The 26,497-nt window shown below is 39.5% G+C and overlaps 5 protein-coding genes across 6 annotated transcripts in view; 4 read left to right on the forward strand and 1 right to left on the reverse strand.

Annotated features, from left to right (window-relative positions):
• Nucleotides 1-9,203, forward strand: LOC134190457 (serine/threonine kinase-like domain-containing protein STKLD1). The gene is made up of 28 exons (XM_062658900.1): nucleotides 1-45; nucleotides 101-187; nucleotides 348-392; nucleotides 483-557; nucleotides 2,213-2,258; nucleotides 2,323-2,381; nucleotides 2,448-2,518; nucleotides 2,836-2,888; nucleotides 2,956-3,015; nucleotides 3,076-3,188; nucleotides 3,248-3,328; nucleotides 3,393-3,466; nucleotides 3,523-3,605; nucleotides 3,672-3,686; nucleotides 3,978-4,019; nucleotides 4,078-4,115; nucleotides 4,177-4,219; nucleotides 4,278-4,394; nucleotides 4,466-4,527; nucleotides 6,916-6,982; nucleotides 7,055-7,183; nucleotides 7,252-7,380; nucleotides 7,442-7,515; nucleotides 7,581-7,638; nucleotides 7,700-7,772; nucleotides 8,280-8,347; nucleotides 8,743-8,822; nucleotides 8,951-9,203. Exons 1-28 carry the CDS (start codon nucleotides 31-33, stop codon nucleotides 9,059-9,061), a joined length of 1,968 nt encoding a protein of 655 aa, XP_062514884.1. The 5' UTR covers nucleotides 1-30; the 3' UTR covers nucleotides 9,062-9,203.
• Nucleotides 9,204-9,230: 27 nt separating this feature from the next.
• Nucleotides 9,231-22,812, forward strand: LOC134190458 (TBC1 domain family member 2A-like). Its single transcript, XM_062658901.1, has 40 exons — nucleotides 9,231-9,327; nucleotides 9,452-9,497; nucleotides 9,549-9,579; nucleotides 9,653-9,736; nucleotides 9,809-9,874; nucleotides 9,932-10,004; nucleotides 10,328-10,420; nucleotides 10,478-11,071; nucleotides 11,130-11,146; nucleotides 11,219-11,318; nucleotides 11,375-11,406; nucleotides 16,617-16,659; nucleotides 16,726-16,832; nucleotides 16,890-16,978; nucleotides 17,043-17,077; nucleotides 17,275-17,348; nucleotides 17,804-17,918; nucleotides 17,978-18,058; nucleotides 18,115-18,179; nucleotides 18,237-18,276; nucleotides 18,336-18,371; nucleotides 18,431-18,511; nucleotides 18,563-18,628; nucleotides 19,170-19,228; nucleotides 19,288-19,366; nucleotides 19,435-19,566; nucleotides 19,629-19,673; nucleotides 19,755-19,889; nucleotides 19,944-20,081; nucleotides 20,780-20,858; nucleotides 20,914-21,008; nucleotides 21,079-21,176; nucleotides 21,231-21,339; nucleotides 21,408-21,544; nucleotides 21,606-21,707; nucleotides 21,762-21,858; nucleotides 21,962-22,091; nucleotides 22,155-22,227; nucleotides 22,294-22,372; nucleotides 22,434-22,812. The coding sequence occupies exons 1-40, from the start codon at nucleotides 9,298-9,300 to the stop codon at nucleotides 22,599-22,601; spliced, it is 3,753 nt and encodes a 1,250-aa protein (XP_062514885.1). The 5' UTR covers nucleotides 9,231-9,297; the 3' UTR covers nucleotides 22,602-22,812.
• LOC134190761 (uncharacterized) lies at nucleotides 12,814-15,203 on the forward strand. Its single transcript, XM_062659272.1, has 5 exons — nucleotides 12,814-12,967; nucleotides 13,188-13,273; nucleotides 13,321-13,426; nucleotides 14,150-14,324; nucleotides 14,437-15,203. Exons 1-5 carry the CDS (start codon nucleotides 12,814-12,816, stop codon nucleotides 15,125-15,127), a joined length of 1,212 nt encoding a protein of 403 aa, XP_062515256.1. The 3' UTR covers nucleotides 15,128-15,203.
• A 197-nt stretch (nucleotides 22,813-23,009) lies between the features above and the next one.
• Nucleotides 23,010-25,235, reverse strand: LOC134190459 (acid sphingomyelinase-like phosphodiesterase 3a). The gene is made up of 3 exons (XM_062658902.1): nucleotides 24,115-25,235; nucleotides 23,832-24,047; nucleotides 23,010-23,420 (listed from the first exon to the last, which is right to left on the reverse strand). Exons 1-3 carry the CDS (start codon nucleotides 25,127-25,129, stop codon nucleotides 23,140-23,142), a joined length of 1,512 nt encoding a protein of 503 aa, XP_062514886.1. The 5' UTR covers nucleotides 25,130-25,235; the 3' UTR covers nucleotides 23,010-23,139.
• Nucleotides 25,236-25,556: 321 nt separating this feature from the next.
• LOC134191104 (transmembrane protein 237-like) overlaps nucleotides 25,557-26,497 on the forward strand; it is an 8,970-nt gene continuing 8,029 nt past the window's right edge. For both annotated transcript variants that reach the window (XM_062659670.1, XM_062659671.1), the window contains exons 1-2: nucleotides 25,557-25,922; nucleotides 25,977-26,024. In XM_062659670.1, coding sequence (XP_062515654.1) covers nucleotides 25,583-25,922; nucleotides 25,977-26,024 — 388 coding nt within the window. In that variant the 5' untranslated portion in view covers nucleotides 25,557-25,582. The remainder of the gene's footprint in view (nucleotides 25,923-25,976; nucleotides 26,025-26,497) is intronic.

Below are 26,497 nucleotides of genomic sequence, written 5' to 3' on the forward strand. Positions count from 1 at the left end.
GGCACGTGCACTTGCAACCGTTTGTTCCGTATGGAAAACTACCGAGTAAGAGATGAGCTATTTGTCTGGAACAATTGCATGAGCTTTGTGAATGCTTCAGCTGCTCCAGAGACTCGGCAAGGGGGCTCAAGGAGCCGTTTTTCTGGTAGAAAATCGCGACGACAAAGTAAAATACGTTCTGAAAAAAGTAAGTTGTCTCTATTCGTCCAGACAGTACTAGGAGCGTGTTGACATTGTATGATACACATTCCTTCAACAACTACGGACAGTGCGCGAGAGCTAGACAAGCAACCTGTGTTACATACGGTTCACTTATCGTTTCATTTCCAATAATTCGGTTGTTGTAGGTAGAATGCAACGACGAAGCGGATGCAAACAAAGCATTCAAGGAGGTAAGTCACATGGATACCTTGTGTTGACATGTTGCTACACCAACGTCGCCGCTGTCGTCACGTTCACCACCCGATCTATTTGTCGTTCAGGCCATGGCTTTGCAACAGCTACAGCATCCCTACGTGTGTGGATACAAGGAATTCTTTGTGCTCTGGGACAAAGAGGTGCGTGAGAAAGCGTATTTAGGACCGATCATGTTGCGTTAATTAAAACTGCATGTGTCTGCTGATATTCTTCGATTAATTAATCGGCTATAGAAAGTGTAGCTCTGTGCCTTGTAGTTTTCAATCGGGGAAGACAAAACACAGTCAAAGTTTACACGAATGTAAAGTTGTGATACTTCAACAGTCATTGCATGTACAGTATGCTCTTCGTGCATTCTCTGATGCTAATATTTGTTTGAGTAATGATTTGTCAACTTGTGATCTTTCCAGCTCATAAGATCAAAGAGTTTTGAATGCTCGTTTAGTTAACTATTAATTAAGTGATGATGATACAGTTTACTTTGTTAATGTCAATGGTCCTTGTGTCACCTTGTTCTTGTCTTATACTGCATGTATATAACCACCATATAACTGGTCCATGTACAGTACAAGTGTACAGTACAATTTTAACTATTTTTGTTACTTAAAGGTGCAGGGTCACGGTCGGACATGTGCACTGCATCTTTTTGAAAAAGGTGCATGTTTCAAGCACTCAGTAACCGGGAGGACTTAGACGCTCTAATTTACACTGAAGGCAAAGCTGACTGAAGTCTCTCTATGGAACGATCAAGACGTTGCAGTATGAGGTTGCGTTAGACTGTGACTCTGGTCGCTAACTTCTAGGCTTTTTAGATGTAGTTCTTGGAATTTTCTTTTAAAACCTCAAACTGAGGTTGCTACACTGCAGTTTCGGTAAGATTCGACAAGAACCCTCGCACTTCGAGCCAGATTGGAGTTCCTTACGGCTCTGCACATGACCAGAAAGCACGTGTCACGTTCCTGTATGTTGCATCTGCCTTAGTCACGTCTTTCTCTCAGAGTAACCAAGCGCACTCAGTTCACAGTGAGCACCAAAAATTTGTATTGTTTAAAGCGTACACTGCTGCCATCCTCGTCAATCGATACCTAGATAACCAGTTTGCAGTAGTTTTGTTTATTGACCTTCGCGCATGCACAACATATGAACAACATTTGAAGAGCATACTCGCGATCGAAACTGATTTTCTTGCCAGGACATTTGAACATATGTTACGTACAATAGCTACGACGCAAAAGCTACCTCACTTGAGATCGGCTCAAGTGCGCATGTCCGACCGTGACCCTGCACCTTTAATTAGAGGAGGTGATTCTTGTATTTTGATCTGATGCAGGGACTGCATATCCATGCTTGCTGTACATACTTTTTGCTGTTTACTGCTCAAGTAATCATTCATTAGTTTGTGTTCTGATTTCACAGCGATGTCATTAATTAATTGATGAGTAAATTTTTAAATGGACTAGAGCAGTGATGATGACATCGAATCTCACACCATTGTAATACGAAGTGTTACCAACTTGGTAACTGCATTGTGTTTATCATCATCACAAGAATGCAATCTCTTGATTTCTGCACCAGTTAAATTTACTTTTTCCAACATTTACATTGATGTCTTTGTACTTAATTAATTTTAATTACTACATTTGGATGAAATTTGATGCATGAAGTGGTCGCTTAGTGTACCTAGAGGGTGATTTCTAAGTGCATTGTTTGTTGTATGAATTATCACCATAAACATACTCTTTTATTGAAATGATACAATCGGATGTAATGACTTGTATGTCGTGTTTGATATCAGGAATCTGCCATGTATGTCTGTATTGTTATGGAATATTACAAGATGGGTAATGTTATTCTAATAGTCGGGTGCTGTTTCTGTTTGCATTGGGAGTATACTTTCTCATGCAGGTGATCTGGACCGTGTGCTGAAACAACGGCGGTCAAAGAGTGAATACATTGAAGAAGTTGTGAGGAAGACACAACTAATTGTATTGTGTGGTGTGGGCCCGTCATTTACAGTTACCTGTTTGAAGATATTGAAAAAATGGTTGGGCCAAATTGTTGAGGCGTTGGTGTTTGTGCACAAGAAGCAAACAATTCACAGGTTTCTTCTACTTTACATCAGTAATGTTTGTGTCAGTGTTTCGTTATGTTTGTTTATCTTCTGTGGTTTACAGTTATGATTAGCAATGTTTATACCTCTGTGAGTGTCTGGTTATTGTAGAAAGGTTGTTGCACATTTGTGCCTATTTGTAGTTGTGTTTGTTTGTTTATGGTTTTGTGTATACTATGCTTGCCTGTGTTTGTGTCGGTTTGTCTGATTATGTTCTTGTGTCTGTCTCTCGTTTTTACCGTCTCTTTAACTGTCTGACTGTCTGTCTATGGCTGTTTACCAGTGCACCTGTAAGCTGTTTGGTGTAGAGACTTGAAACCAAGCAACATATTTATGACCGAAGACTTGAATGTCACAATAGGTATATATCATACATCATGTCATGCATTTACACCAGGGTTCTGCAATATACTAATTTTCTGTTTTAGGTGATTTTGGAGTAGCTACAGTATTGGGAGATGATCGCACAAAGGCTAGAACTACTGTTGGTAAGTCTCATTTACTGATAATATTAGGCTTCTGTACAACCCCTATTATGTTTGTCTTAGGCTCGATGAATTGGATGGCACCAGAGGTTTTGGAGCGACCATATGATGAAAGAAGTGATGTGTGGTCTCTTGGTTGCATTACACTAGAAATGGCTACATGTGGTTTTATGGACGTGAGATTTAATTTATTAATACAGCGTTTGTGTTTGCGTATTCAAACTGGTTGCTGCAGGCGGCTCAAAGTTCAGCAACGTTGTTTCAAGTTAAACAGTCTCCGCAAATATTAGAAGAAACATTGGAGAAGGTGGGACAAGTAAGTTTTAACTTGTGTATTTAGATGTCAGCAGGCGGTACATCACTTGGAACATATGGTTTAGAAATACACTGCTGACTTGTGTCAAGTTATTAGGACAATGCTTAGACGGAAGTTTCAGCAAAGACCCACAGCTATGTATGTTTACCTTTTAGTAGTTTTCTTATAATGTATTGGTTATGTATTATGTTTAGTGATTTGTTGGAGTTGCCTTATATTCAGGAGTGCCTTGCACTTAGTAATTCTGCACTTTGTAAACAGTCAGCAGAAGCTGCAGGTTCTGGGCTTTGGTCATGCAGTCTAAAAGCGTATATAGATGGTGCTAATTGTGTTTCTTTACCAGGTGCTGCAGGTCCAGGTAACACTAAAGCAATTGTTATTACAAGTCTCATAAGGAACAAAATGGACATGGACACACACGCGCGCGTGCACACACACACACACACACACACACACACACACACACTTCACATACTCATACATAGAGCACAGATGAATTTTTTGTTTTGCTTATTAAGTTAGTCCTTAATCAGACGTGAGTGTTGTTGATGATTGCCCATGTTTTCTGAATAGTGTTTTTCTGTTTTTGTTCTTGTTTTATGAGCATTTCAGTTTAGAAATTTATGTGATTATGGTTTGCGTTTGTCAGGAAAGCCTATACCTAAGGACAAGGGTATCAAGGGTATACTGGGTAAGTAGGATTGAATGCGGTCTTAATCGAGTCTTTTGTGACATGAATTTGAATTAAGATTTCATGTCTGATGAATCGACTCCAGGGGAAAGTCAAGTATACGATTCTGTAAATCATACTGCCAGACTTAGTTAGCTCATTTGTTTGGACTGTTTAGGTTCAAGCATTGAAATATCTTGTTGAAATCACCAAAGAGCAAGGTGAGAAACAGTGTATGATGAGTGGAGTTTTTGATTAATTAAACCTTTGCATGCACAGACCAATCGTTGGATGCTGACGGAAAGAAAGTTGTCGTGGATGCAATGAGCAGACACATTGCAGTTGAAGATGTTCAAGTTCTTGGTTGCACAATGTTTTCTAACCTGCTAGTCACTGGTATGGTTCTAGTAAATGGTGTATGTCCACTTTACTGTTCGGTAACTTTGTCCTTTTTAACGTCTGGTTAGCTGTTGATGATGATTTCTTATACTCAATGGAAGTGATTCATGCAGTCAACCTTGCAATGAGGGTACGTACATTTTGATGAGTAGAAGTTGTGTACCAGTACTGTTGAACTATGTATCAAACCTGTGTGAGTATATCATGTAAATGTAAGTATTTGTTTATATGTAAGAAAGGATTCTAAAAGCTTGACTTTGCACTTTGCTTTTTTAACTTTAACTTTTAGGGACGGGGACAGGGGTTGTTGACATTAACAGTAGTTGACTATCTGATCTTTATCCAGGAGTCATCATGGGGTGTTTTGAAAGGTGTATGGCTTTGTAAGGCCCTCGTTTGCAAAGTGCATGTCTATAGCATGAAGTGGGCCATCATAATTAATAATAATATATAATTTATTTTTATCACACCACATCATAATGCCTGCCATCAGGGATATTATGACACTTGAGACTACTTCTAGTGACAAAATTTATATTGAGAAACACAACCAAAGTACAACTATGTGTTGTGAATGTCTGACATTTTATCAGATTATGAGTTTCAGGATAGTTTTGAGCTTGCCGCATTAGGTGCATAGTAATATCAAGTGTTGTAATTAACATGCTTCTAGTCAGAGTGCATGTGTGAAGAGATCGATAGTGGACAAGTCTGTTTTGCATGAGAAAGGGAGGAAGTCAAGGCAATATGAAAGATATGTTTTGGAAGCAAAGTTTGATCATCTGTTGGAGTACTATGTTAACATGCAAACTTGGTGCAATATGGTGATTGTTTACCATGGTTATCTTGTTGTCATTGAGATCCAGGTTTTGCATATGCTTCATATCCATGTCGGCATTTCTGTGAATGGTAATGTTGAGCAAAGAAATGGGCAAAGTAGGGACCTTCACAAGTAGAAATAAATCAGATGGAACATTGTGAGTCTCACGTGATCCTTGTAATTGTGGGTGCATTGGGAAGAGTGCACAATGTGAGAATTTAACAGTTTCTAGACGTAATTTTTAGGTCATGACAACCTGCAACACTCACAGTCAACAGTGCTGCTTGAATCCACTAGAATCTTTATGTTTTGACTCTTGAGCCAAACTTTACATGTGTGTGAAATCGCAACTGCATAGTTCTAGGAGCTGCGGTACTAGATGGTCACTCCCCAGCCTGAAGGCTCGGTTCTTGTGTACTATTTTAGTACACATGCACGCACACACCCTAAATCCTAAACCCTAAACCAGCCCATGTAAAGATGATGGCATAAACAGTGAAAAAAGCAAATCTATACTCAGTTTATCTACTACCAGTTTGTAAATTGGTAATAAATTGTACAGTGTCCTGAATCGTTTAGTTCTCCACACAGCAAGAGATGTCAAACTGCTGGTTCTTGCTAACCCAACAGTACGCACCATAGACCATTGTTCTAGCTACTTCTTTCCACGATGGAGACCTTCTTTCGTCCATACCGCGACGCCATTTCATTTTCACTGCTGGACTACATGTACTGGCCTCCGTCTTCATCGGCAATAACTGGGAAATAGACGTGTAAAGTCACAAAAATGAGTACTTCGACGTTGCAAGCAATCGAAGCACTTTACAACGTGGGAGTAGTGTGACGGGTGTTCTTTGCAAAGAAACATGTTGCCGTAGGCTTGCTCCCAAACACTGGGTGTGGCACTCCTGTCGATCTGAGATGGTTTATCATGATGATGATGTTTGAAGATATCGCAGAAGCCAGATGGTAAGCTGGAGAGGGTCAAATCTTTCAGAGCCGACACGCTCAGGAGGCTGCCATGCTACATCCACACACACACACACACACACACACACACACACACACACACACACACACACACACACACACACACACACACACACACACACACACACACACACACACACTCACTGCAGAGCACACCAGCTCTGTGCCCTTTGGAAGAAACTGATGTCATCGAGTTGGTATGCTCAAACTGACTTAACAGACCACTGTCTAGTTTTAATTAAACTGGGAATCAGACACTTGAATAATCAACACTCATTGTGCCCAACTCTTAGTGCAAATTCTTGAGCTCTTCCACACATTGCTTGGACCTTATATACATTAGGGATCATATGATGACAGTTGGTCTTATATGCTGTGTTTTGTACTTAGTGTGGCATTGAAAGTGTGCCAGATTGGTGTAAAGTGTGTGTCTCAAATCAGTGTGGCATGATAAATGTTGTCTGTCTTTTCCTAGTTGGTGTTGTGGGAGGTAAATCTGTTGTGTCAGTCTATCAGATATGGTAGACCATCAGATGTTCTTAAATGAATTGATAGAAAGCATGGTGGAAGTTGGCTTGTTTTATCTTGTAATGCCATGTCTACATCTGGTTGTCATAATTACGGTTGCTACTTTTCAGTTCATTAAACTTAAGTTAAGTATGTGTGGCCATAACAGAGCATGGTGATTGTGGTGGACTTTTTGCACAGGCTCATGCTGGGTCAGTTCCTTTACAAACTGCTGCTTCTGGTCTTATTATGGGTCTCTCAAATGATGGTAAGTACATGGTGTGGTCTTAATGACAGTCTAATAATTGTTTGCTCTGGGATGATAAATCGTTTTGTATAGAAAAGGCTGCTGCTGAAATTGGCCAAGATGGTGGTGTTCAGGACATACTGGCAGCACTAAGAGCTTTTCCAAATAATGGTGGTATTGTGACCAACTGCTGTGGGGCTCTTTGGAGTCTGGCAGTGAATGGTTAGCTCTGAGTTATGCATGGAATAGTTGTTGTGTGACCTATGTGTTTGCATTTAATTGCTATGTAGAAGCAAATGCCAAGATTGTAACTGAAGAGAAAGGACTGCAAGACATATTCAGTGCCATGGAAAATCACAGTCAAAATTCTGAATTGATAGAAAATGCTTGTGCTGCCTTGTGGTCGCTGGCAATGGAAGGTGGTTTTGTTGGGATGTATGCATGTTCATGAGCAAACATTGATGAATTGTGGTGTGTTAGAGGAAAACCTGGAAGTATTTACTGACATTGGTGCTGTGGGACTTATCATAAAAGCTATGTCCAATCATTTGAAGGTCTGTTTTGTCTGACAGTTGGTTGAAATTGTTTCTTGAGTTAATGGCTAGTCTGTATTGTGTAGGAGGCCAAGGTGGTAAAGAATGCATGCATGACTTTGGCAAGCTTGGCTGAAGCAGAAGGTGTGGTTGGCAAAGCAGTTGTCACAGTATGAATGTAAATGTACTGATTATTCTTTTCCAGAGGTATTTGCATTGCAGACTCTTGACAGTGATGAAGGAGGCCATGGGCTAGATGTTGTCATAAAAGCCTATAGGTACTGAAAACTGTTTAGTGTATATTTGCTAAGGATGTGGTTTGTCTCTCAGTGGCACAGTAAGGATGGGTTAAGTGTATAAAGCTGTTAGTGATGTTTTTTTGGAATTGCTGAAACAAAATATGTGATATTTTGCTTTACTGCATAGGTCAGATTTAGAGACTTAATGGTTTATAGGGTAGTTGATACTTTCTAGGGAACCTTACATCAACAGAAGTGGGAGTCCTAGCTTCACAGTCTGGGGTCCCTACTGTTGTTTGCTTAGGAATAGGATTCATGAAATCAGAATGTGATTCTTTAGCTCTCAAGAAGTGTTCTTGTGAAAGTAAACTCTAGACATGTGCACTCCCATGCTACAAAGCTGTAAAAACAAATAAAGTGGATGGTCTGTGAACTTGACATTTGAAACTGTTTTGAAAATCTGTGGTGAAACCTTATTGCATCTGTATTTATTTATTTGTCCCTGTTAGTCTGAAACTGTGGCTATAAATAATTTTGTGTTTGTAGAGAACATGCTGATAATCCAGAGGTTGTGGAGAATATTTGCACGTTGATAGTAGAGATGGCTGAATCAGGTGAGCAATGGAGAGTTTGGTAATGCAAATCTGATTCTAGCAGGGAGACTAAAATTGGTTTACGTATATAGGAAGAACTAGCTAGACATTATTATTTGTTTCTGAATTTAGTTAAACCTTGAATGGTGGGTGATTGAATGGAAATAGTGTTGAAAAGCAACAGCAAAACTTTATGTGTCAGTCTATTAATTATGCATGTCCTACTCCATTTTACGGTAATTTGAGTAGATTTGTCTAGCTAGCTAGCTGCATGCGCAATCAATAGTGACTTTAGTGTGTGAGACTCGTAGTAGTATATATCAGATACACGCACTTTTATATATGTAGTGACCATCTCTAGGTATTGCTGATATGCTATAGTCTTATTGTTTAGGTTTATTGGTTTTTGTGTGTAGAGGAGGCTAGGGGTGAAATGGTTGCTGCCAAAGTTGGTGACATCCTGTCTGAAGCAAAATTGAAATTTGCAGGAATTGAGGTATGTCTCGTATTCTAACCAGAATTTATTGCTTTAATTAAACTGCTCAGTTTATATCAATCAGTTTTATGTTGATCAATACGAGCATGTTCACTTGATTAGACTGCTTTGTGTTTTGTGTTATTTAGGAGATTTCAAGTTTGGCTAACACAGGCTTACAAGTTCTTAGTGGTAGCGCTAAGAGTGGTGCTAGACCTGTTTCTGCTCGTTCCAGACCAAGGAGTGCTAGGAAGGCATAGGATAGAGTATTTTATTGTCATTGAGGCTGCTTTGTAGTGTTTATACAATAGTGCTAGTTTACAGTGTGACAATTAATTGCGTTCCTTATAATTCCAGTCATATAGAGTATGTAGATTTAGATTAAATATACTGACTTCTACGTATGAACATCCGGGGCGTGTGATTTAATATCCGGGTGTGGTGTCAGAGTTCCAGGTCACTTTTATTTTTGTTAAGCACCGGAGCTGGCTTTTGTATGTTAGCAGCCATGTCATCAAAGACTCAGGTAAGAGCAAAGTCCTCGAACATTGTCCGGAATATTAACGACAGAGAGCTGTATTGCTGAAGTCGTACTCTACGTATTAGAATGCTAGTGTAGTACGTGTTGTTTTCAATGTATCGTTTTTTAGGGACTTCAAAGTCTTTCTGGCGTTCTACACACGGTCCAGAAAGGAGGTAGGCGTGTTTGGTGCTCCTCCCACACACGTCAATAATTTGTTCTTTTAGCATTCGGTTTGAGGCAAAAGAAAAAGAGCTGGTAGTGCACAGTTTCACTGCTTTGTTGGTTACTGACCTGTTAATTAAGTTGAGTGCTGATTAAACTATTACAGGTTTTTCTTTTTTGATGAAAAGAAATGCCAGCTGAAATACTACAAAGCACAGAAGAAGCATTTGAGGGTTGTGGAACCAGCAGGGTTGGTGAAGGAAATGGAGCGTAGAGACAAAATGTAGTTTTGTCAAAAATTGTTACTGTTTTGTTAATTAAGATCTATTGATATTGGCAATTCATCTCTTTCTTTTGATCCTCGGCAGCAAGGATTGTTTGTCATTCAGTAAGTTGGTCACAAGGAGTATTTATTTATCTTTTTAATAATTTGATGTGGCTATAGCTCTGAGGGAAAGGACTATTGGCTAATGGCAGACAGTCACGACAACATGATGCATTGGCTGAAGGCACTTCAGGTGTGTCTATTTGACAAGCACCTGAAAATCTTCTGAATGAAGAATTTAGGGCACATTCGATTGGGCTCTTCCAGAAGAGTCTGGAAGAGCACGCCCCTCTTCCAACTTCTTTTAGCGCAGAGCTGGTAGAGGTTGGAAGAGGGGTGTGCTCTTCAGCAGAGTCGGGAGAGGGGTGTGCACACGGAGCCTCTTCTGGAAGAGGCTGGAAGAGCTCCAATCAAACACGCCCTTGGGCTTACTGTGATTAATTATCAGTTCCTATCATGCATAATGCAAGATCAATAAGGTATTGGTGTGTTTTTATGTACTTTATGTACATCTAGGTAGGAAGAGCTCAATGGAAAAAAGAACAGGATGCTGCAGAGCTTGCATTAATTAAATCAAATCGTTCGACATCTACTGTCAGTCTGGCTGTGGTATGATTTTTTAGAATTTTGGAGAAAAGAGTGTGCAATGCTTTCATGCTGTTTCAGGAAGAATTTGGTGATAGCAGTCTAGGACACGGAGTGTTAGCTGAGACAAGAGCTCATAAAAAGAAAAGTCATAGTGCACAGAACCTTAGTGATAGAACGGAACAGCCTCGTTTGCACCCTTTGATTAAACTACAGGCTCTGTCAGCAGCAAGTATAGATTCCGGAATAGATGGTAGCGAGAGCATGAACAGTATCAAAACTGGTGCCTCAGCCAATAGTCAGACAGAAGATCAAGACAGTCATCTATTATTATCTGCAGATTTGGCATCCAAATACCTTGTTGTTGATGAGGACTATTTTGGTAGTAGTAGTAGTAGTGTGTTTCCGTCTTCATCAAGTTTACAACTCAATACAGCTACACCTGAATCTGAAGATACTAGAGACAAGCAATTATTTCAACCAGGGGCCTTTGATAAATCTACACATGTTGATGCTGCTGCTAATGATAGTGCTGCTAGCAATGCTGCTGCTACTCCTGATTGTGGGTTGTTAAGTTTAAATTCTCCACTGAAGGAAGAAGTCACACTCGATGAAGTCTTTTCAAGTGATGCAACAGTCAAACTACCAGCAGAGGGATTAGCTATTATTAACACGGTTAGAATTAAAATATGTTTGTTCACATACTGTGTGCTACTAATGTCTTATGATTTAGTTGAAGGAAGAACTTCGGTAACATATTTGCTGTTCATAATGTGAGTTGAATTTAGCTTCTTATATTGTGTGTATGTGGTTGTGATTTAGAGAGACTCGTGCTGAACTTACACGACTTAGACGTCATAAAATGGCATATAGTCATATGCTGTCATCTCAAGACAAATCATTGAGTGAATTGGAAGACAATGTGGGTTTTGTATGTTTGTTTAGTTTTGTTCTCATGTAATGTATTGGTTTGTCTAGCTTGAGTGCACATATCAGACAAACATTAACAGGTAAACTTACTTTTTACAATCAAATGTTTAGTAGAAAGTTGTGTGTGTGTGTATGTGTGTGTGTGTGTGTGTGTGTGTGTGTGTGTGTGTGTGTGTGTGTGTGTGTGTGCCCGCATGTATATGGTGGCACTCGGAGTTTGAATTGCTCTGTGGTTGCAAAGCATGGCTGCAAGACCGGGACGTCGTAGGATGGTGTCACTTGCACCGTCTCTCACTTGTTTACTCACAGAGAACTTGCAAGTCTCTCAGGGTTGATTTCCTGCACAAAGAACATCGACAAAGTCGCAGAAGAGGATTCCCTTTTGGTTCTTTGCTTCATGTTCATTTGGCTTGAATGCCCAACCATCGAATTCCCAAGATGTACTTCTTTGGGTGGTTATCAGAAAAACGTTTACAAGGTGGCCCTAAGAAACGCTGGAAAGACATAATTAGGAATGACCTAAATGATCTGAACATTCCAGAAAGCTGTTGGTATGACTCAGCAAATAAATCAAGATTTGCCTGGAGAGACCATTACCATGCTTGTCTGGAGTCTAGTCAAGTATCATCTGGCAATGTTGATTTACAAACTGTTGTCTGCCCTGAATGCTACAGAGGTTTCAGACGCATTAGTGACTTGAAGAGACACAAATGTATTGCTGAAAGAGAAAAACCTATATATGAGCAAAAAGGAGCCATTGAATGCCAGACATGTAAGAAGTACTTTTGAAGCAAAGGAGGGTATGCAATACACAAATGCATTGATATTCACGGGAAAATTTTTTTATGACTTTATCTTTGTCCCTATTGAAAGGGTAGCGTGTCCGTTTAGACAGAAGCAAGACAGGAGGAGGAGGAGGAGTGTGTGTGTGTGTTTCTGTGTCTGTGTGTGTGTGTGTGTGTGTGTGTGTGTGTGTGTGTGTGTGTGTGTGTGTGTGTGTGTGAGGGTACCCCATGGGACCTTGTATTTCTGGTAGTTCCCTTGTCCGGGGGAGGAAATACATGCTAACTTTAACCTTCAGCAAGTTGAAGATGGTGAGAGGCTAGGGTGCGCTAGCCTAGCAAGCTGGTCACTCAAAACATATGTTGCTACTAAACGCAGAATAGAGCGCATTTCCCGCGTGTGGACAAAAGTAGGGGTGGCGCTGGGGAAAGAGCCAGTGACGCCAGGAATAGAACTGGGCTCCGAAGATTGAGAGGCAACCCGGCAATCAAGGGCTGTGCTCGCGGGAAGGGGTTATTGAGGGCTCTCCGACTGCCTCTAATAACTCAGTTTGTATTCGGACTGTGATCCAATCTGCTTCTGGTACCACAATAACATGGTCTGGTCATTCCATGAGATGTCCTATTCTGGATTGCTCTAGTGTATTGTCATCAGTAAATTTCATGAGGAACCATGTAAAGAAATTTTATCATATATGCAATATAATGGTAAAGAATAGTTGCAAGTCAAGTTTACACTACCCTTCAACTGTTAGCTTAAGCTCTTCCTTTCATCGTAAGCGGAAAGAAATCAATGACATGTTGTGGAAAAGGAATCAATTGCTCAAGTTTGGTGTGTGGAATGTTCGAACATTAAAGGGTGTGGGCAGAACTGACCTTCTTGCCAAAGAGTTGATTACAACTGATATTACATTATGTGGCATTACTGAAACTCACCTGGCACAGGCATGATGGATTTAGATGAAGACTCCTGCTATCGTCTGTTGTTTTCTAGACCACCTGAGCTAGCTTCCAGGGGTGTTGGTCTAGTGGTTAGACATAATGTGATGAAGTCACTCAAATCGTTGATCCTATCTCAGATAGGATATTGCGTGCTGACTTTCTCACTGACAAAGGAATTTTGAATGTCATTGTTGGTTACGCTCCAACAGAACAATGCGAAGAGGTAGTTAAAGATGAATTTATCAACAACTTGATGTTGCTATGCATAAGACAGGTTCGCTTGTTGTTGTGCTGGGTGACTTTAATGCTAGACTTGGAAAGGCAGTGTCAAAAATTGTTGGTCAGTTTGGTGTATCACAGTCAACCAGTGACAATGGTGTTAGACTGATAGACTTTTGTCAAGCACATAACCTGGGAATCACAAACACCTTTTTCCAGCATAAGAATATACACACTGCCACTTGATATCCTTCTAATCCCAAATTACAGCCAAGTCTAAAAGACTATGTTTTGGTAAAGCAGTCTATGCAAAGAATAGTACATGATACAAGAGTACGGCGAGGACCAAATTTTGACAGTGACCACAAACTTGTTTGTAGTAAGATGGTACTGAAACTTCAGAAGCCACGTGGGAAAAGACGAGTGAAAACCTTTACACGGGACGTACTCAGTGATCCTATTGCTCTAGGCAAATATCGAAATAACGTCACGACTAGATTCACACAAAGATTATATACTGAGACTGAAGCTATGTGGTCTGACTTTTGTAGTGCAATTATGGACTCTGCAAATGAACACCTCAATGTTGTTCAAACCAGGAAGAATAGATGGATTTGTGAGCGTACGTTACAGTTGATAGCTGAGAAACGTGAGGCTCACATCGCTTGGATGAGATGTCAGGAAAACGAGATGACTAGAAAACATTATGTTAGTTTATGTAAACAAGTGAAACAAGCAGTTCGACACGACAAATAAGAGTGGTTGTGCGAACAAGCATCTGATTTAGAATATGACTTGAAACACCACAATCATTATGAATTTTTCAGGAAGCTCAAAAACTTTGATCACGTACCCATTCAACCTGCCTCGGTAATTTTAGATGAGCATGATCAGAAACTACTTTGTACGGATGATCAGTTAGATCATTGGAAGAGACACTTTGACTTGGTATTAAATGTCAGACGTCCTATTGCAATAGACTCTGGAACGGTTGTACGCTCTGTTGGGTCTGGTGCTCCACTCAGTGAAGAAGAAATCATCAATGCTATTAAAAAGTTAAAAAATAGAGCATCTGGTAATGATGGAATAACAGCTGAATACTGAAGGCTGGGCCTACGGAGCTTTTTGATTGGCTATCTGAGCTTCTTCAACAAGTTTGGTCTTCAGGAAGAGTGCCACAGGATTGGAAAGATTCAGTTCTTGTTCCTGTTTTCAAGAAAAAAATGACAGACTAATATGCGACAACTATCGTGGTATTTCATTAGTCAGTGTACCTGGAAAGGTATTAGCAAATATTCTTCTGGAACTACTTAAACAGTCAGTTGAGCCTCTACTACTAGAAGTCCAATGTGGTTTTCTTTTGGGTAGAGGAACAATTGATCAAATATGGTTGGTTCGTCAGTTAATTGAAAAGTCCATTGAACATAAGTGTGCTGTCCATATTTGTTTTGTTGATCTGGAAAAAGCTTTTGACTTCGTACCTAGAGATGTTCTCAGACTACTTTTGAAAGAGAGAAGCATTGAGGAACAAGTTGTACAATTGATTGTTGACATTCACGATGGAACACATTGTGTTGTCAAATCTAGTGGTGAGAAGTCATCAAAATTTGAAGTTACAACTGGTGTACGTCAGGGTTGTGTTATGTCTTCTGTATTATTTAATCTCGTCATGGACAAGATTGTACGCGAAGCACTAAACAAAGCTAAAGTTGGCGGAGTAGAAATTGAATACAGGAAAGAGGGAAATCTCTACATGAACTACAGAGTCAAAGCTCAAGGAACTAGTGTCATTAAAGCTGCTATGTTTGCTGATGATTTAGCTTTAATTGGGAAGACCTCGGGTGAACTACAAAGTTAGTAGACAGTCTACATGAGTCCTGCTGTACATAGGGAATGAAAATCAGCATCAAGAAAGCAAAAGTTTTGTGCATTGGTTGCGAGCAGGCACGTATTCTTCTTGACGGTTCTGTTCTTGAAAACGTTACAGAGTTTACTTACTTGGGGAGTATCATGAGCCAAAATGGTGGATGCATTGCTGAAATTGATGCTTGTATAAGCAAAGCAAGTAAAGTTTTTGGTTCCTGGAAGAAAAGGGTATTTACCAACAGACAGTTTTCAATCTCCACAGAGATGAAAGTTTTTCGTGCATTGGTGAGACCTGTTTTGCTATATGGATGTGAGACTTGGTCCGTTACACAACCAAACTTGCAACGCTTAAATACATTCCACATGCGGTGCATTCGATTGATTCTTGGTGTCTCAAGATGGAATAAAATCAAGAATTCAGACAATTTAGAACGAGCGTGTGAAGACCCTATTGCTATGACAATACAGAAACAACGATTGCAATGGCTGGGCCATCTGCTACGCATGAGTGACAATCGTCCCCAAGAACAACTACTTCGCAGCAGACTTAGTAATGCAACAAGACCAACACATGGGCCTAAACAGAGATGGATAGATGTTGTCACAAGAGACCTCAGGTCATTACATATCAGTCTTTGTGATGCTGATGATCGTGCTGCTTGGAGAAGCGCTATTACGCTTCGTTGCCAAAACCCATAGGGGGTATGGTGGAATCAAGTGTAAGTGTAAGTGTGTGTGTGTGTGTGTGTGTGTGTGTGTGTGTGTGTGTGTGTGTGTGTCTGTGTCTGTGTCTGTGTCTGTGTCTGTGTCTGTGTGTGGTGCAATAGCTCAGTTGGTTAGAGAGTGCATTTGGAGAATGAAAACATCCGGGACCTTGCAGGGTTGCAGGTTCAAGTCACAGTGATGGCGAGCTATGGCATAATGTCCTTAAGCAAGAAGCTTACACACAATTGCTTTTCTCGACTCAGGAGTATAAATGAGTACCTGGTCATTGACTGGAGTGGACATGACCGCTGGCTTGGCCCTAACATCATGCAGCAGACGGGTACTTGTGGGCCTTGGTGTCCAGTCCCAAAGCTGCGCCATAGTCAGTGCCCCTGGATGACTCTGGCCAAGCTCCAGGTGGATTGTAGCGCTGGCCCTAAGCCTCCACGTAGTGCATGGAGGCCATGTCTCTAGAGGCAGGGGAGCTATCTTCGCAACTGACCTTAAGGTTGACGTCATTCACGAATGACGTGGAGGGCTTGACATTTGTCCATTTTGTTCATTTGTCTTTAATATGTTTAATTATTATGAGAACAAAAATGAATTTTCAAAATATTGTAGTATGAGAATTGAAGAACCATAGTTTAGTAAATAGGACTCCTATCTTATTGATGCAGTAGTGGATGAACTAATCTTACCCGTACTTCATAGCAATTTGTGTATTTATTTTGGACACAAACTGTGCTTGTCAGTCATACTACTTTGCAATACTTTAGGGTTCGACAGAGTCCAGTCAATGAACAGATAAAGTTGTTGGAAGTAAGAATTACAAGCAGGTGATAACACTGGCTTTGTTTCTAATAGTGTGCGTTGTTGTTGTTGTAGGAAGAATGTCGAGCTTACAAGCAGCAGAATGCTTTTCTCAGTAATGAATTGATTCAACTTTTTGAACAGAAACAGCAGGAATTTCAGAAACACAAAGCTATAAACAAGTTAGTGGACTGTTTAAATGATACTTTGAAATGGTACTCAGCTTTGTTTTTATTAAGGAAACAAAGATCAATTGAAGAGAAAATGTGTCAACTGAAGTTGAACTATGTTGGAATAATTGAGAAGAGTATTAAGGACAAGAAGAGTTGTTAGTCCTGCCTTGATTCATGGTTTTCATTCTTTAACAATGAAGTAAACAAGCTTGTATGTAGATGATGAAACTACTGAAGATTTGGCTGATGAAAAGGTGTTGCTTTGTGTATCAATTTATATTAGAATGTGTGTAGTTAGTGACTGAATTTGCCTTGAATATTGAATCATGTACACATACATATAGACAGGTTGCAATTTAGACGAGTGGGCAGGCGAGCAGGCACACAGACAGAAAGACAGACACACAGATGGATAGACACATTCTAAGTCTATAGGTATGTTTTGTTGCAGGCTTGTCAGCACCTGTTTACACTGCTAAAGGATGCTCACAATGAAGCACCAAAGAGAATTCCAGTATTTGAATGGTAAACAGCCTTTCTTGTAATGCTGCTGCAACTTTGACTAAATTTCTGTCTGTGCATATTATCAAAATTGTGCAGTAAGTTTGACATATTTCAGTTGTTGGGCAATGCTTACAATGATCAATTAATAATGCAATGTAAGCATCCTGCTGTACTGGAAGAGATTTAGATTTTATGTGATTTTGAAGTATGTGCATGCAATTAGTTTGGGTGTCAAAACATTAACATTTAAATGGTGGTCAGTCTGTGTATGCAAAGTATTGAGGTTACACTACTGTATAATACAAGAGATGCAAGAGTTTATATTTGAAATAGAATTAAGAAATACTTCAGCATAAATCTTATTATGAATATACAGTGACAAAATTGCATTACATGATCTATTGTTTTACTTGTTTCATATTGGGAAATCATCAATACAGCATTGCTCATTTATTGACTAGATATTTGTTGTGTAGCTGTGAAGGGTGTCACGTGGATGAGTATGGTCATGTACATGATTGGCAGAATGAAGTGTCAATGCAGCACTACTTGTGTCGATTGCTTTCAGTACATTACAAAAGCAGACTACAAGTACATAGAACCAGTCGTACCAGTAGCACTGTTGCAGTGATGTGCATGATATCTCACAGGAGAATGACCATCACATGAACAGATGGCAGCGATATGTATGGGAAAACAAAGAGAAATTACAACGTGGACAGTTTGATGGAGTAGGCACAGCATGTTATGGGATACACGATGATTCAAATGAATGTTTGTCTTGTAGAAAACACTGAAACAGCTAGTTCGTGACGGTATACCTAATTGTTACAGAGAGCTAGTCTGGAAAAGGTTTGCTATGCTTGATTGTGTTGTGTCATTCAATTATGTGTGATGGCTATGTGGCAGTATGGTCACGTCAAAGGTTGGCAAACTGATTGAAGAGAAGGTGGGCGTTACATCACTTTTTACTAACTTAGTCAACAATTTAGTTTTTTATTTATATAGGGAGTCGACTACTACTCACATTTGTGTCATTCACAAGTAATTATACACAAAGAATCGTGGATTGTTTAGGTACTATTGATGGTGTTGCTTTTTAGACTTCTTCTATTAAGCAGATCAAACTGGATCTTCTTCGAACTCTTCCTAACAACAAACAGTTTGGGAGGAAATCTCGTGGAGTGAGTGATGTGTTATGCTGGTTGTATTTTGAGGGACATTGTTGATAATAGGTTGAGAAACTTGAACGGGTTTTGGTTGCCTATAGTCTCCACAATCCAACCGTAGGATACTGTCAAGTAAGTAGTCAATATTAATTAAAATGGTTTTTGTATGATTTACTAGCTAATAGGCAATGCAATGCTATACATATAATAGTATTGTAACTATTGTTTATTTTAGTTTTTATGATTTTAGTACACTTAGTATCTCATGATTATCTGAACTGGCTATATAGCTACCATGTCAAGTAATCTATAAAGTAAAATTTGTAGTTGTGAATTCTGCATCTCTTTTGGACAGGTGCCAAGTTGCTTAGATAGATGTAGTCCAGTTGTTTATTGTTGATGTCTGTCTTTGCGATCTAGGCTAAACTGAGGCTGTGATAGAGTCAAAGCTACCAATTCAGTCAATTGCATACATATTGATGTGCACATGGGCACATGAACATTTGTGCTACAATAGATTTGCTGATTGAACGATGGTGTTGACTTAATTAATTAGTTACCTGTTGTTTCCACAAAATTTAATATATTTATATATTAATTAAAAGTATTTGAAAGTACATAAAGTCTTGATAATGTTTTGATTGCATGTAACTAGATGATATTTTTGTTACAGGGAATGAACATGATAGCCGCTGTCTGTTTGTTTTACCTAAGTGAAGAAGATGCATTTTGGTAAGAATTGTTAGCTGAAGCTGCATCATCTCAGGTAGCTAATTCGTCTTGTTCTTCAGGTGCCTAGTTTATATAATTGAGTGCCTTCTTCCAGCCAACTACTATACTAGTTCTTTAGTGGCTGCAATGGCTGACCAGGTAATGTTATAAGTAACTAATGAGCATGTTTTCCATACTTCTGACTGCATACATACGTGTATCTGTAGGAAGTGTTAAAAGAAATGTTGACTGAGAAACTTCCTGATTTGGCAAGAATTTTTTCCGACAGTGGTATAGAATTTGGCATGATAACTTTCAACTGGTTTATGACTCTGTTTGTGGATCCCCTACCAATAGAGGTTGTTATAACTGTGCAAATTAGAAGGACAGTATAGTTCAATGTACTTGTATTGTTTTGCAGGCTATGTTGAGAGCATGGGACTGCTTTCTTTTAACAGGGCCAAAGGTATTTTCTGATCATTACGTAGTGTCTAATAGTCTTTGGTACATTTCAACACAAATTTGGTAAGATGGTTGATTTTATTAGATTCTGTTTCGTATTGCTGTCGCTGTGTTCAAGATCAACAGGAAAGATTTGCTTCAGCTTCATGATCCCATTTCACTTCTTGGGCATCTCAAGTTAATGTCTAGGCTGATGTTTAATGGAGACCTTCTTTTGCAGGTTCAGTGAAATGGAACAGTTTTGTAATGTCAATTGATTTTGATGTTTTGGTAGACGGCGTTTGACTTGGGAAAATTCTATCAAAAAAGTCATATTGACCGAAGGAGGGATGCTCATATGGCAGTACTAACAAGGAGTAGTCAAAGGACACGTGTTGGCACCATTCGTGATCCGTTGTCACGGGCAAAGAGTGTAAGGATAAATACTTGCTTTACTTAATTACGTGTATTGGCATTAGAATGCTTTAACTTAACCATGGATGTTTAACCATGGTATATATGTTCAGCCATGGACATGCTTGTTCAGTCATGGACATGTATGTTTAGCCGTAGACATGTTCAACCATGGATGTTTAATCATGGGCATGTGTTACCTTGGATGTTCTTAACAATGGATGTTCAACCATGGATGTCTAATAGTACATGGAGGCCACACTGCAAGTTATGTGTTTGGGTGAATCAGTTGTCTATTTTTAAAGGTCCAAGTCTTGTGACACATTGAGCACAATGGATAAGGATATGGTTTCAAAAGCGTTATTCAATTTACCATGTATTCAGTGCAGTCTAATTGCATATCTGCTTACTTTAGATCTTTGATTTTTTATTATAAACGTTTTCAACAGAGCAGTAATATTTAGTGCAGGCTTTAATTTGAATTCTAAGTTCTTGTTTGCAGTAAACATTGCTATGTCTACTTTTTCAGCTACATTTATTAACTCGTTAATAAAGTTTTATATACAAATTGAGGTAAGGTTACTGACCTAATATCAATGTAATTAATTAAACAACACACGCCTCTAATGTAATGAAGAAGATATATACTTGTAGGTACTGTAGTAATTGTTGTTGTGGTTTGTTTTAGTACTGTAGCAATGGTGTGTGTATTTTCAGATTCATGACTCTTCCATAAAACGAAGTAAGACTCGAGCTCACCAATTGGTGTGGGAATGTGCAGTTGTCAGTTCTCAAGGTTGAAAGCATACCTACGTTTACATATTATAGACTCATATTTTTACTTGTTACAGAAGTTGTATGGCTTTGCCAAGGATCACATGAAAGTGGAAGACTTGCAGCTCTTCCCTTGACATTAGACCCTGAATTAGCTTTTGTGGAGTACGAGGTAAGCTTTGTTGATGTTTAGACAAGTAAATTGTATATTTTACTACTGGTGTTCTTTTTAACTATATTAGTTTGCATCTCGTCTCACCTGCATTGCTGAGTTGAACAGTGATATTATCTTGGTGGGAACTTTGTCGTGGGCGCTTGTTGCATTCAGTGCAACGACAGGGTATAGATTTATCTACTATGCTTTGTCTCTTGACCAATGGTGTTCTATATCTAGCCTGGAGCTTTGGTCATTAATGCTGACAGACAGTCCTGTTAGTTTGGCATGTTCTGTGACTGGTCAAACGTATGTGGGACTTGCTGATGGCTCAATTGCATATTTTGAAGTGTGTAGATGTGGATGCCTTTATTATTATTCTTGTTGACATTTGATGCATGTGATGTTATGGTGTAGGAACTGAATCAGTGTATGACTGGAGAGCCTCAAAATGTTACACTGCAGGATGGCCTTCCTGTGATGTGCTTGCTGTTAGCAAATGAGCAAGATATGTGGTGTGGTTGTGGAAACATGATCTTTGTCCTCAATGCTCAGTATGTCATGTCCATGCAGTTATTACGTACTAGGTATACTTGAATATGCACTTGTTGATAGGAGCTTTGAAGAGCATGGTTGCTGGAAAGCAGAGACAGAAGTGAGGAGAAGTGTTGCAAAGCTCGCACTAGGGAAACATGGCATTTGGTCATCTGCTAGAGGGTTAGGGCGTGCTTTTTCAGCCTATACTTTGCGTTAGTACCTTTTTATTTGTAGTTCCTCTCTCATCAAGTTGTGGCATGCACAGTCTTATGAAAATCTGTTGGAATACGACTGTGCAACTGTTTTGTATCAAGGAATCAGCAGTTTACAAGTACACACACACACACACACACACACACACACACACACACACACACACACACACACACACACACACACACACACACACACACTTTTATTTTTATATTGCATAGCAAGGAGCTGTTAAGTCAACACACTTATCTCCAGGAAGAATTACAGCTCTAAACATTGCCTGTAATACAGTTTGGGTGGGTACAGGAGGAGGATGGATCATCACTTTCAACATACAAGATAAAGTGGCTGGTAACCATTTTCTGTGCCTTGTTGTGGGTTATCTATTTCTTGAACACTGTTCATCTCTTTCAGGATATTGTTCTCTTCATCCTCTCATGACACACAGAATTTCAGAAGAAGCTGTTCGTTGCATTGTGTCCAGCACGTAAATATCACAACACAGAAATGATTAATGAATAAATACTATTGGGATCATTTTCTTTGTATGTAGGAGTACAAGAGAACTGTTTGTATTGACTTGTCCCAACCAGGGCTTATGTATGTTGTGGCATCCAGAAGAAGATGAAAAAGTCATTGATTATATCATTATGTTTCAAGTAGATGTTTAACTGGTTGTTGTTTACACTATAGACATCAGGCAAAGTTAAATGGCAGTCTGTGCAAGTGATGAGTAGCGAACAAGTTCTTAACCTGAAATCGTTTCTTTATCCAAATGAGACTGACAATTCACATGGTGAAATTGACAAACAAGTTCAAACTCTTGTATCCAGCTGTGAGAATGTTGATGAAAAGCATTAATGTATTTTGTATGATCCCGTTGCAAGGAGCGATTCTCCTTGCATTAAAAATATTTTGGTTAACTAGGTCCTGACAGGATTGTGTCATTTTATCTAAAAGACACAGTATTAGTAGTACAATGAGAAATATATAGCTACGAATGGTTGTATATTTAGTTTCTTCTTGAGGTGAGACATGCCAAACTTTCTAAACATGTAAACTCTCATATCTCTAGGTTGATGTATTACAGACTATATAATGGTTTACGTCTGTGAAGTTTGTTGAATTTGGGAGTAGGAGGCTTGTGCACTTGTATTCTGATATACCTGACAGCCATTGTCTGCCATAGAATGGACAGGGTAGTACTCCACTGGGCTTACATGCTGGGTCAATAGGCCTATAGTCACAGCAGAGCAGTAGCTTTTCAGATTTAGAGATGAGCAACACTTCTTTATCAGAACAATACCATTCAACGTTATGTAGCAATGCAATACCATTCAATGTTATGGCAATGCACCGAATTATGCTGTCCATCATGCCTCTTTAATCCACGCACACTTTATCCTGGAATAAAAGGTAGACTTTGCTTGCATTGATCAAATTCTGTATCATTAGAACATCGCAAACAGCAATACAGACGGTTGCGTGAGAAGGTCTTTTCATCTGGTAGATATTCAACTTGTCGGTGCCAGATATACTGAAGCCAAGTACTTTCTTTTGTCTTGCTGATAATCCCATTTGCAATGTCAAGGATTCTCTGAGGATTGATTACTTGGCCAAGGGCTGATGGGAAAGCTTCAGAGAATGTATATTCGTACAGCCAATTTGTGACCATGAATTCTGTTCACATATATTTAATCATTTGAAGTGTACAATTATTAAATGTTGTTCTCAAACTTCAAGACAGAGAAAGAGCACAAAGAACAGCATAAATTGTTGTGTCCCTGTTTGTCTGGAAGTTCAAGACTATATATGTATGGTACACCCAACTGTGACTGAATCATCACTCTCAATAATGGCAAGACAGCCATAGTCAGAAGTTTGAATTTGATTCAGCTAACAGTTTGACATAGAAATGCAGGTAGAGAGAGAGGGACAGGCAGATGGAAAGGCACACAGACAAACAGTTAGAGACAGAAACAGCCAGACAAACAGTTAGAGACAGAAACAGCCAGACAAACAGAACAGTTGACACCAATATCATGCATGGATGGGCTTGGGAATTATGAAAAAGTGAAGCTGCTTACTTACCATCTGCAGTAGTTAAGCTTAGGTACCACTGTTTGTAGTCTGTAAACGTGCCTTTATCATCATCCACATACATAAGACGAAATGTTGGATTATTTCGATACACTGGTGTGAGAGATGCAGTGAGCAACATTGCAGAAGACTTTTGCACTGAGGGTTCCTTTGAATTCCCATTGAAGAATCTGAAGTCATCTTTGTGCAAATGACCATATAGCTGACCTAATTGTCAAGCACAATGCAGCAGATAAAGGTCATGCAAATATAAATAAAATGGTCAATTGCTAACCTCCGATTACATGAGGATATACTTCTGACGTGTATTTCACATAGAAAGTTGTGTAATCATCATACCAATACGTTGACAAGGAATAGGGATCAAAGCCCGGTGGTATATGACCAGATATAATCACTTTATGTCCATTAACTGAAGCTTTCTGTAGTTCAGACTTCAACCAGTCCAATTGACCTTGTGCTGTCTCCAGAAATACTTGATTTCGCACAGTTGCCTTTGTGCTGTAATAGATTGTATTCAAAACTAGCAGGATCATTTTGGGTGAAATTTGTGCTTTGTAATATCCGCCTTTTAGGAAAGTTTGTCTAAATTCACGTTCATTTACAGGTGGGTGCTTGACTCGTCCTTGACAACTAGAACAAAAGATGGTTGATTTCCATAAATCCAACAGTTTCTCATACCACTCTGTAGCATTGGGTTGTGGCGGGATGTAATAATCCTCAGGAACGTCATTGTTTCCCAAACAGGGGAAAACATAAGTGCTTGGAAACGTTTTCTGCAGTTCTTCTGTTGCAACAGTTATGGCATAAAGCACGTTATTTCCAGTTGATGATCCGAGATGGTGAGCAGACATGTCTCCCGTGACAACAATGAAGTCAGGCTGATCAGTCTTGCTCGCATTTTTCATTGCATGAAACACATTTTTTACTAATTTGTTTGGAGAGTCACAACCCACTCTACCATAGGGAGCAGAGAAGTCAGCAGGCATAGAACCAGTCGAGTTACGACAGAATGTTGCTGCTGATATGGTTTCGTCGTACTCGGGATCCAGATGGACGTCAGAGATGTGGAAGAATCTAATCCATTCCATCGAAAATTGTGTCTGCTGTTTGCTGCTGCTGCTGCTCGAATCACATGGAAGTTGTTCAACCCATACAACAGCTAGAACAATCGCAAGAGTAGCAGCAACAAAGGTAGCCACAGATGCAACAAAACAAGCAGATCTAGATCGGGATCTCCCAAACGCTCTGTCATAGCGGAGGGGTTCATAAAGTTCTTTGTCAGCCATTTGAGAAGTCAACAAACAAAGACGCACGGCACCAACTGGAACTGTTAAGAATTTAAATATAAAAGGTCCTCAACAATGGCAGTCCCTCCTCCGATCAGTTTTCTCCTCGTTTCTCACCTAAGTTAAATTAATTTAATTAAATGAGACGGCGAGGATTGACTATCCGGGGAATGACGAGGGCGGAGTCGAGTCTAGAATAAATTTATCGCAAGTGGTTTTGGGTTGTAGAGATAGACGCGTACGCGGTGGCTTCAAATTTGAGGGGCAGAGAGATTAGCAAGCCGCAAAAGATTTAGATAAATATTGTTACGTTTTGCTCCCATTTATCATTATGGCATCTGTACAGTGTACATTACATACTGTACCAGTAATACGGGACCTTCGAAAAGCTTTCTGGTTTCCGCATCATTTGATCTAATTGGCTTGTTGCCGCGGTTACTCCACAACTTGCTAATGTCTGAACCTGATTTCGCTCAAACACGCAAGAAAAAAAGACGATTGAAACCACTGACGGTTGAAGGGAATCCAAGTACGCAGCTTGAAGACTCCAAGTCTGCAAGTGCGAGCAAAGAAAAGAAGAAGAAAACGAGGTCACGTGACGCACATGAAGTGTCCCATATTGCAGACGAAGCTCCAGAAGAAAGTGCCGGAACGTCTTACCGGGAGGACGGCACGGTTGTATTCGAAGACCGAGTTGACGATACAGACAAAATGCAAAAAGTGAGAAAGAAGAAACGCCAGAATTCAATCTTAGCTCCTGATGATGAGGTTGGAGAGAAGAGGAGAGCCGAAGGTCTGTTTGATTTATAGATTTTGGGGTCTTTTATGAGATGTCTTGATTGTATAGAAAGACTTGAAAAGACAGAGCCACAGTTGAGAAGGCAACTGCCACCAGGTGCATGCATGATGAGTGTGTACAGTGTACAGACGTTTCTAGACAGTTGAATGATGCGACTCTTAATCAAAACACTGCATAAAACTTACACTCTTTCTTTATGTTTCAAATACACAACTTACAAACAGTCATGACAGACCCGCCAACCTAGCCAACCCAACCAAATGCGTGAGTTTGCGGGAAAAAATGCGGGAGAATGCGGGAGTTTTAAAAATTTTTGACACGCCGACAATTGCATTAATATCAATAAATTTTATATTGTAATAAATGTTAAATAATATGTAAATATTATACAATTATCAAAAGCGAAATATTTGCATGCTCGGGTGGAGTAGAAGCCATTAATTAATTAATTAGTTAATTACAGTACACTTAACTTAAATAAGCAAACTGCAACAAATGTAAAACACAGAAATTGTACATACTACTGCCTGTTATTAAAATATAAGGCTAGACAAAATCTATGAATGAGG

This window comes from Corticium candelabrum, chromosome 15, assembly GCF_963422355.1.
Source record: "Corticium candelabrum chromosome 15, ooCorCand1.1, whole genome shotgun sequence".
In the NCBI taxonomy this organism is placed as follows: Eukaryota; Metazoa; Porifera; class Homoscleromorpha; order Homosclerophorida; family Plakinidae; genus Corticium; species Corticium candelabrum.